Source organism: Elephantulus edwardii, unplaced genomic scaffold (genome assembly GCF_000299155.1).
Source record: "Elephantulus edwardii isolate Elephantulus edwardi_28Jun2011 unplaced genomic scaffold, EleEdw1.0 scaffold00039, whole genome shotgun sequence".
NCBI lineage: Eukaryota > Metazoa > Chordata > Mammalia > Macroscelidea > Macroscelididae > Elephantulus > Elephantulus edwardii.
In genome coordinates this window covers 20,891,742-20,902,013 of record NW_006399789.1, presented here as the reverse complement: position 1 = coordinate 20,902,013, position 10,272 = coordinate 20,891,742, and the positions used below count along the sequence as shown (strand labels likewise).

At 32.9% G+C, this 10,272-nt stretch overlaps 1 protein-coding gene across 4 annotated transcripts in view; it reads right to left on the bottom strand.

Moving 5' to 3' along the window:
- Positions 1–10,272, bottom strand: part of PTPRK (protein tyrosine phosphatase, receptor type, K) — an 801,885-nt gene that overhangs the window by 45,735 nt on the left and 745,878 nt on the right. For 3 of the 4 annotated variants that reach the window (XM_006884996.1, XM_006884997.1, XM_006884995.1), the window contains exon 14: positions 8,091–8,229. In XM_006884996.1, coding sequence (XP_006885058.1) covers positions 8,091–8,229 — 139 coding nt within the window. The remainder of the gene's footprint in view (positions 1–8,090; positions 8,230–10,272) is intronic. The other variant, XM_006884998.1, reaches the window with a different exon arrangement.

The following is a 10,272-nucleotide window of genomic DNA, read 5'->3' as shown; positions in this document are numbered from 1 at the left end:
AGCTCCCCAGGAAAACTTTCAAAATTCTATTCCTGGTTATCTTGCTGACTGATTTGTTTATAATTCCATTTTCTTAATAAAATATATGAAAAATTAGCTTTAAAAATTTGTTTTAAAAATGCTTGTAAAGGTACTAGACAATTTATCATTACCTTGGATTGCAGACATGGACATATTCTAAAAACATTTTGGAAATACATGGCAAATTATTCACAATAGCACTGCCTTAACAATGCAGCCAATCAAATGATGCATAAGATTTGGCAAGTAGCATAGTTACAATTCTGAGTTACTCTATCTTATATTACATAATGAGCAAATAAAATAAATTCTGATTTCTTTTGTAACTGTTCCACATGAAACTCACAACTGGAAAAATTTATTAAGGATATATAAGATTTGAAAGCAGGAGTGGCATCCACTTTCTAAACAACACGCCTCTAGAAACTCTATGAACTTTGAGAAATGATAGTTATCAAAAGGCTTTAGATCTTTTGTTCATAGGGTCGCAATGAGTCATGCACAGCTCAGTGGCAATCAACAACAACAATATAAGAAATACTTAAATCACATCAACAAGGCATTTATATGTGGTATGGATAACGGCATTCTGAAAGCCTGTACTAAGTAGATTATTTTTCTAAGTTTATGACAGCAATTTATGAATGCCTTAGAGTCTTCAGTTGTTTTAAGAATACCATTTATTTAAGATTATAAAATAGGACCTTTATTTTCAGTACTCACATGAAAGTAAATGTGCTATAAATATCTTTCAAAAAAAGTTCAATTCATCGATTCCATTGATGTCCAAATTTTTTTCCATTAAGAAAGAAATTAAGCAATTTGAAAGCTGTTCCTGTATAACATTAGTTTCTGCTGAAAATTATAGTCTCACCCAGCCGCTTCACATATTGACACAAAAAGGAACTGACAGATTCTGGGGTATGGATGTTCTCAATTTTTAAAGAAATAGTTATGATAGTATTAACAGTACTAAGAAGAAACAATGACAAACATGTAACAGAAACTATTACCGCCACCATTACTACCACTATCACTACAGCATCACAATCACTGCCCCACCACCACCAATTATGAACATTTACTCTGTTCATTGAAGGGACTAGTCTATCTCACCGGGGTTACACATTGTATACATATTAATAGTTTTCAGACATAAAAGATGCTGCCAGTGACAAGATGCTGCATGGAAACATAGTGACTAAGTACAGCCTCGTAGTGCAGGAGGCCAGCTGAGTTAAGTGATTTTTGGCAACTAATCTGTTTTGAGCATCAGTCTTTTAAAAAAAATCTTGAGATGCTATTAATTTGAATGTTTCCATTAACTTGCTTATCTCCTATTTGAGCCCTCCTTTCCTAAGGGCCCTCTTACAAGATGTTTATTCTTTGACCTCAAACATTATTTTACCTCTAATTTGTGGCTTTCATGCAATCCGTTTCAACCGAAGGATATTTTATCAATCCTAAAACAACCTTTTTAGGTTATATTTCTGTGGGGAGTGCTTTTAAAATGTCATATTTATTCCTATAAAATTAAGCATAATTGTAAATACCCTACTTTGTGTTCCAAAAAGGAAAGAACCATCTCTTTCTATATATTTCTGATCATGTAGAATATTCTCCAGCACATAGCAGACACTCAGTGAATAGCTGATCAATGATTGGATTAGGCTAGTTACATGCTTGGGACTTTTCATCTTGGGACTCAGATCAAAACTCCCCCAAAAGCACATAAGGGCTCTAATTATATAAATTAGGTCATTGAAGCACAGGAGTTAAAAAGCTTGCCCAAGGTTATTAATCTAATCAACAGAGATGAAGGACCTGGTTTCAAAGGCCAGGCTTTTATACTATATCTAGTTGTTCTCATTTTTTTTTCACCCCAACAATACAAAATACTCTAAAACTTAACAATTCACTATTTTCATTACAGAAGACAAGCAAAACAGCACAATTATTTTGTTTTAATAATTAAACAATTAAAATAATAATTAAAGTATTAAACAGAAAAACTACAGTTTAAGAAATAATTTCCAATTTTGGTTTCTTGGAAAACTGAAAAGATTAATTTATTCTTCAATATTTTTGAAAGATAGAGTTGGATTAAAAAAAAAAATAACATGCACCTAAAATGTGAATTCAAAAGACAGTTCCAGTTTTGAAAATGGACAGTTTTTAGCAACTCTGACTCTTTAGTTTTAGAGCATGAGTAAATTATACGTATGTATTTCACCCTTGGCAAGTAATAAGAAATGATGAGTTTTTTAAATGCATGAAAGTTGAACATTTTCCTAGTAATAAAGGACTTTTCTTTCATATTCATATTCATATTCATATTCATATTCATATTCATATTCATATTCGTATATCTTATTAGTTGACATGTTATAAGGGACTATAACCTTTGTTGAGACTTGTCAGTCATGCATTGTCAGCTCGGCTATTACACTTCAATCCTCACAACAGCCCTGTGAGGTAGGCTTTCATTCAGGTGGTTGCAAAACAAACACAAATTAACATCTGAGTTAAGTGTTTTGATCAAGAACTGACAGTTATGACAATCCCAATGAAGAGTAGCTCAAAGATCACATCTGGTTTCCTTTTAAGTTCTACTCTGTTTCTACTTTTATAAAATGAAATCTCTAATTCATCTTGGCTTCACTATATACAATCAAGTAACCTTTCAACACATACCTCCAAAAACAATTTTTTTCTAGTTATGACTAATGCCAACTTTCCTCACCCCCCTCATAAAAAAATCAAACCAATAAAAGCCACTGGCATTAAGTGGATTTCTATTTACATTGAAAATATAGAGTAGAACTCCATATAGGTTTTCCATGACTGTAAATCTTTACAGATATAGACAGCCACATCTTTTACTGCAATGATTGGTTGAACTGCAGATGTCCTGGTTCATAACTCAAGTATTTTACACCCAGTGCCACTGACTCTCCTTCTGACAATATCAGTAGCCCTAAATATTACAATAATGTTTTAACAACTAGCTATTAGTGTAGAAAATTCATAGGTCTGTCTTAGAGAGGGTGAAACCAAGTTTCTCCTTGGAGGCTAGGATTTTGAAGCTCTGTCTCACATACATTGGGTATGTGGCCATGAGAAACTGGTCTTTGGCAAAGGACATCTTGCTTGGAAGGGTGGAAGAACAGTGCAGAGGAGGAAGACTCCAGATGAGATGGATTGATACAGTAACTTGGATAATAAGGGTTGGTGGGGTGTGGGAATTAGTGAGACTGTCTCAGGACAGGAAAGGGTTCGGAGCTGCTTTACATAGGGTCACTATAGGTTATAGGTAATGTAACAGCGCATAAGACAGAAACAACAACAACAGCTATTAGTCTAACACACAGATGTTACCATCCAATCTAATATTACAAAGAGTGATAACTAATGATAAACTTATTGATATACTCATAATTAAATACTTATTGATCCCCTGTAAAGAAATGCTCTATCTCTCCTAAGCAAGCAGCACACATAATCTGCACTTCAGGGAAGTTAGGCAATTTATTTCCAACTGCTTGAGTTTGACAGATGTGTAAATGAGTTTCATGATGAAAGTGGCCCAAGAGCATAAAGTTCTGCAGGTGGATTATAAAGAAGAAATTTATTACATCATCATATGAAATTGTACAGTGAATTAGTTTTGGCTTCATCAAAATGATTTAACAGGGATATCCTGAATCATCACAATAAGCTAGAAATACTGTGAGTTTACACCTGCTTCTGTTTTAGCAGATTTTAAGAAGCCAAACATTTATACTACTTAAATTTCTGGCAGAATGGTTATAGTCATCAAGGTTGCTAGAAAATGTTACCACAAAGCTAGTTTAAGTGGATAGAGACATAATAATACTGTGGTGCATATTTCCCAAATACTCTTAAACTCATCTTTAAACTGTGACAGTTGGTGCATCAAATAATAGTCAAAGTCCAAGAATGTTGTCCTGTAATGTTTCACCACCCCATAATTGGAAGATTAACCCCTGTGGAATCTAAGGTGAAATAATAAAGATGATTCCAAGAATAGAAGACAATCCTTTCTATCCTTATCCAACTGAACATGCCACATCAAAGTCTAGAATGAGGCCAGACTACGTCAAATTAAAGGAGATGTATGACAACAATTGGTAAGTTTCGTGGTGCTATAAGATTACTGTCCCTTTTTTTCTACTGTTTTGAGCTGTAATTAATATCTTTTAATTTATAACTTGCTGCAACATTATGATTATATGCATTTGTGTGTTTTTAGGACAGATTTCTGAAGTTTAACTCATCCTAGAATCCTGCAAATGTGAAGAGAGATGTAATCATATGCAGACCTGACCTACTTTAAATTCTGAAGGTATTTTGAATGATGCTGCACATCACACTTTTAATCTTGCCACATAACTGCCAATTAACCACTTTCTCCAGCAATGAAACACAAGGTTTTACAGTAGAAGGATAAAGTATTTAAGTTGGACAGGAGTAAATGATTTTGGATGTAGACTAAAGTTAATTATGGAAAATTAAAAAGAAAAAAATTAAAAGTAGCTGTACATACAGAAATACAATATCCCTTTTTAAAAAGATGAATAAAACAAATAATTGATAGACCTTACAATTTTAGATTAGAGAAAAAATATATTTTTTAAGAGTCACCAAAATTTTAAGTATTCTCTGCTATTGTTATTTTTTTGAAAAGGGATACTGCATCTTTAACACATGTAAATTCACACACCACCCATTTTCTACTTACAGGTAGTAGGAGTAAGAATAGTAGCTCCTCCTGGCAAGCAAATCACAGACAGTGGAAAAAGAGAAGCAATGGTGAATGAAAAGCGTGACTTTGTCACATTCATTAAAGCAGAAAAAATGTGCGTTAAAAAGGAAAATAAAATAAAACTCATGTTCCTTTGGTTTGCATTTCAGTTGGCTCATGCACTGGTTAGATATCTTTGGCCATGCAATTAAACAAACAGCTATGCAATAGAAAAAGAAAAGTTTAAAATATACATTTGGGGGTGGGAAACATGCTGATATTTTTTATTGCCAAAAAAAGGGAAAAAAAATAGATGAATAGTGTGTTTTCAACATGCAGTTACGCATAATACCATTCATTACCATCTACATGTCATGATAGATGGGATAGCTGTGTATAGAACTTGTACACTAAATAGGCTCATTTCCTTTAGATATAAACATAAAGATCTAGCAGGTTACTAGAAAATAAATGCAGATCAACTCCTGACTTTCTGTAAACAAGTCTTTATATCCTTATGGAGCACAGGTATATACATATGCCATATGAATATACATATGCACCACACATAATATATACAGAAGGATATTTTAACTGTATATCCACGTGAACACAGTACCATACACATTGACTAGTTTTGAAACATAATTTCAAATTCTGATATTTGGAAATATTAATGTGTTCATGCTGTGCATAAAAAATGTAATACATAACCAATGAATAAATGGCATACAGTTGGAAATAATTAAACAGCAATTAAATAAAAATAAGTGACATTGTGTTTTGAAAGATGCAATATCCCTTTTCTTTGCCTGAAAACTTAGATTATATATAAATATATATGTCCTTAGCTGGATAATTATACTAAATTGAATTCCAAACCATTCCTTTCCAAAGTAACCAGATACACGCAACATTTTTCAACATGAAAAATATGTCTACATATATTATTTTCAATGAGAAAAACGTCTTATCTAAGAAACATAACATTTCCTGTAAAAATATAGGTGATTGTTGTTGTTGCTTGCTGCTGAGTTGGAATCAACTCATAGCTGACCATTTAAAGGTTATCAGAGGCAGTTAATCACATGGGAGGAGACTGCCCACGTTTCTCCCGTGAAGCAGCTGGGGGATTTGAAATGCATGCCTTTGGGATTGCAGTGTAGCTTCTTACCACAAAGGTAAGTCACTAAAATGATTTGCTTTTACATTCTGTCTTTTATAGATGTATGTATCAAGAAAGAAATTATAGTATTCTAAAATTATTTCACTAGACTAAGTAATACTGAATTTTATCATAACACCTATGCATTTTGGGTGTGAATAATTAAGTGTGCTCATGTTTAAGTTGTATAAGATACAAGTGTGATTCATACTATATATGAGTAAAAATGATAGAATTTTTACTTTATTATTTAAAGTAACATATCTAAACATGGACCTTACGTAATTGCAACTGTTCCTAGCAACCAGGTATTTGGTCAGGAGGACAAACAAAACCCACTGCATACTTTCCAAGAAAAGACTATCAATTAAAACACGCTTAAGAAAAGAATTATTGGACATTAACACTTCAGTATAGACTCTTTTACCCCATCCACTTTAATTTGTAAACCAGAAAAAAAAAAGATAGTTGCATTATGCAGTTTTAGAGAGCTGCCAGAACATCTGTTCCCGCCCCCAAAATGGAAAAAAAACACCAACCCAGACCCAAAAAACAACCCTGATTAGTGACTGTTTCATTTTACTTCAGAAAATTTCACTTAACTTCCAAAATATTTTGCATTAGCTAATCAAAAGACCATATATAAATAAGACTACTGATATCAAATTAATATTTTCAAATTATTATCAAATAAATAAAACCAATAATTAATCCAATTCTAACTTAGTGAGTCTATAATCAGAAGTTGCTTACATATTCAACCAAAAGTGACTGAAACAACTTTAACTGTAAAGCAATGTCTAAACTATTAACTTTTTAAATTGTTTAGTTAACCTTCAAAAATAAACTAAAGAGACATGTAAGCTCAGAAGGTAATAGATGATTTTACTTATCTTTACTGACAAATTTTTATTTCCAAACTACTTAAAATTTTCTTGCCTTGCATATGATGTATTTTCCAACCACAGGGGTAGACAACAGCGAAAAGAGAAAGCACTATTGGGGAAAAGCACGTATGTAGCTAATTTAACACAAAACACTATAATCATACCTAATGTTTCTAATGCAGATGTGTCTTCTCCAACATATATATCTCCAGGGGATAATTGTAAAGAGGCAATACATTAAAATAAACTCTCATGGAATTGTTAAAACATTGTACTATGAATCTTATCTCTAATGTCTTATCTCTACTATAAAATAATAACCTAGTTAAACAACTATATGATTTAATGCAATGTAGGCAATATTAATTGTCACATACATAATCATAATCACTTCTATATACAAAACATTAAGGACCATATTTGCTTTGTAAAATTAAAAACAAAACAAATAGTAACAACCAAAAAATCCTTAAAAAGGATCTGCAGCACATGATTGGAAGAAATAGAGCTTTATTATCTTCTAAGACAATGCCTTACAGATTATTATCTTTTATACAATGAAAAAAAAACAAATGATTTAAAAATATATACTTTGAAAGGTTTTTTAGTTGGAATAAACTTTAATCTCTAAGAGTTCAAATTCCAATAGGTTTTACCACCTTCATATAATTCCAGAAGATGGCGATATTGGTTGATATAGTATAAAAGACTACTGCTCAATTAAAATAAAAAGAACTATTTTAAAATTATAAATGTTTTAGTCAGGGAATGTAATATACACTTTCATATATATATATATATATATATATATATATATATATATGCTTCTCATATCTTATTTGAAAATAATATTTAGAAAAATGCAAAATAAGAGTACAATAGCAACCAATGAGTATACTCCACATATCAGTAAGTCTATATTTTGACATTTTAATTAATCACACGTCAAGAACATAATTAATGCTGTCTTTTGGGGCATTTGAAGATTTTAAATTCTTTCATCAAATGAAAAGTTAACTTGACAAAAAGGAATATGCATGTATCCAAAACTAAACTGCAAATAACAAAACAGTTCTTTTTTCTGAATCATGTAAAACAGACTTAGATATTTACAACACTGTTAAAAATTCAATGATGCTTCTCACTATTTTCCTTCATTTAAAAGGTCTTGGGGGGAAAGAGAAGTTTGACATAGCTTGACTGGTAAATGACACAAAAAGCAAAGTGAGGACAGGACAGTATCAGGTCTTACCTCTTTTTTACAACTAATATGACAACAAGGAGGAGAAGGATGAACACTAGGATTCCAGCACTAATCCCTGCTATTTTCACCACTCGGTCAGTCTGCTTGGCTGGATCTGGGATCACTTCTGGCTCTTCAGTTGCTGCTGCTAAAGGAATCAAGAAAACAAGTTAATGAGAGAGGTTAGCTTTCAAAAACTCAAAAAGTATTCCATCCAAAAAGGACAATAAAAGGCAATTCATTTATTTTATGTGAATATCGTTAATCTGAAAATATAAATGCAAAAGTATCTAAAGTACACCTTGAGAGATTTAGGAGACAGTTTGGAAAATACACAAACATGTGTACACAACAAAATTCTAAGGGGAAAATCTCTAATACTATCAAAGTTAATGGAGAACTATTTGTCTCCAAATGCTCTTCATAGCCAGAATAATAAGCTTTTTAGCAAATAGAGCACTGGAGAAGGTTTGAATGAAATCTGGAGATTCATTGACTTAAAAGGTCATTCAGCAAACTCAACTCAAGATGCTTTAACGAACCTTTATGGAGGTGTGGTGGCTTAGTGGTATGGCCTTACATTGTCAGTGCAAAGGCGTGTGGTTAGAATCCACTGGACAATGTCTTGTCATAGATTTATAGCCTCTGAAAACCTGCTGGAAAGTCACTATGAGTCAGTTTCAAGTCTATGGCAATGAGTTGTTGTTGTCGTTGTCCTTGAGTACCATTGAGTAGGAATTGACTCATAGCCGACCCTTCAGTGGGTTTTCAGAGGCTGTTAATTACAGGGAAAGAGACTGCGCATCCTTCTTCAATGGAGCAGCTGATGGATTCAAACCTCGTACCTCTGGGATTGCAGAACAGTTTCTTACCACTAGGCCATCAGTTTTAAAGAATTAGTAGGACACACAAACAGGAAACAAGGACTGAAGTAGAATAAGTACCTAGTGTATTTTATATAGGCTTGAGTTTATGAATTGATAAATACAATTCAAGCTGACTAGCTATTATAGGTGAATAAAAAGAATAGAAAAACATAACAGATAAAATATAACATTCTTTTACTAAATAAAATGCAGACAATAGACACAGGAAACATAACTTTTAAAAATAAAGTTTCAAAAACACTCTATCTTCTCATTTATGTCAATTTCTGTCCCTCAATTGCACCCTCAATGTAAATGTTGTTGTTGTGTAACTTTGAGTTCACACCAACCCATAACTGACCCTCGTGTAGGTTTTCGGGGCAGCAAACCTCATAGGAGGAGATTCCCCACCTTTCTCCCATGGAGCAGCTAGTGGATTTGAACTCACACTTTTGCATTGACAGTGTAATTTCGTACCAATGAGCCACAAGAGGTTCCTCAAGTTACATACATACTTGAAATTATGAGCTTTAATCTTTAAATTATAAGCATCAGTAAGCCTCTGAAGACCTTTCCCCTTTCTTCATAGTAAAATACTTCATATTTTAAATAGTGCCAATTATTCTCATCTAGTATTTACAGATAAGAAACACTTGAGGGGTTTTTATCTTAGAAAGATAAGGCCAGATTATAAATTTCTCAAGGACACAGGAAAAAGTCTATTACAAAATCTGTTTTTTTAAAAAAAAATGTAGATTTTTTTGTTGTTTTCAGAGTAGCATTTCTCACTGTGTGGAGGTCCACAGCCCTTACCAGTAAGAATTTGTGTGACAAGGGTCCAGGTGGTAAGACGTGGTGCTAGCAATGAAAAGAGGTGACTGGAGTCAACCAGTTGTTCTGAGGCAGAGAAAAGGGCAATCTCCTCCTGTGTGATTAACTGACCCTGAAAACCTGCAGGAGGCTCAGCTATGGGTCTGTTCCCATTCCACGACACACAACAAGAGCAGCTCAAAGTACTCAACACAGTGCCTGGGTTTTGGAACTAAAAACTGTTGGCTAAACAAACAGATCAATAAATGAATCACAATATCTAGCCTCATATTTTTCCAAAGGATTGTATGTGCTGATTTCCTTAAAAGTTATTTATACTGATACATTCAATTCTTCTTCTTTTTAGGCCTTTTACCAAGTTCTTGTAAAAAGTTATGGATATTTAAATATCTATTCCAAGTATCCTGGAAAAGCTACAACCAGGAGAAGATAACATAGATGAATGGGACCTTCTAAGACTCAAATCCCTATGCACATCCAAAAACTTCTCCAGT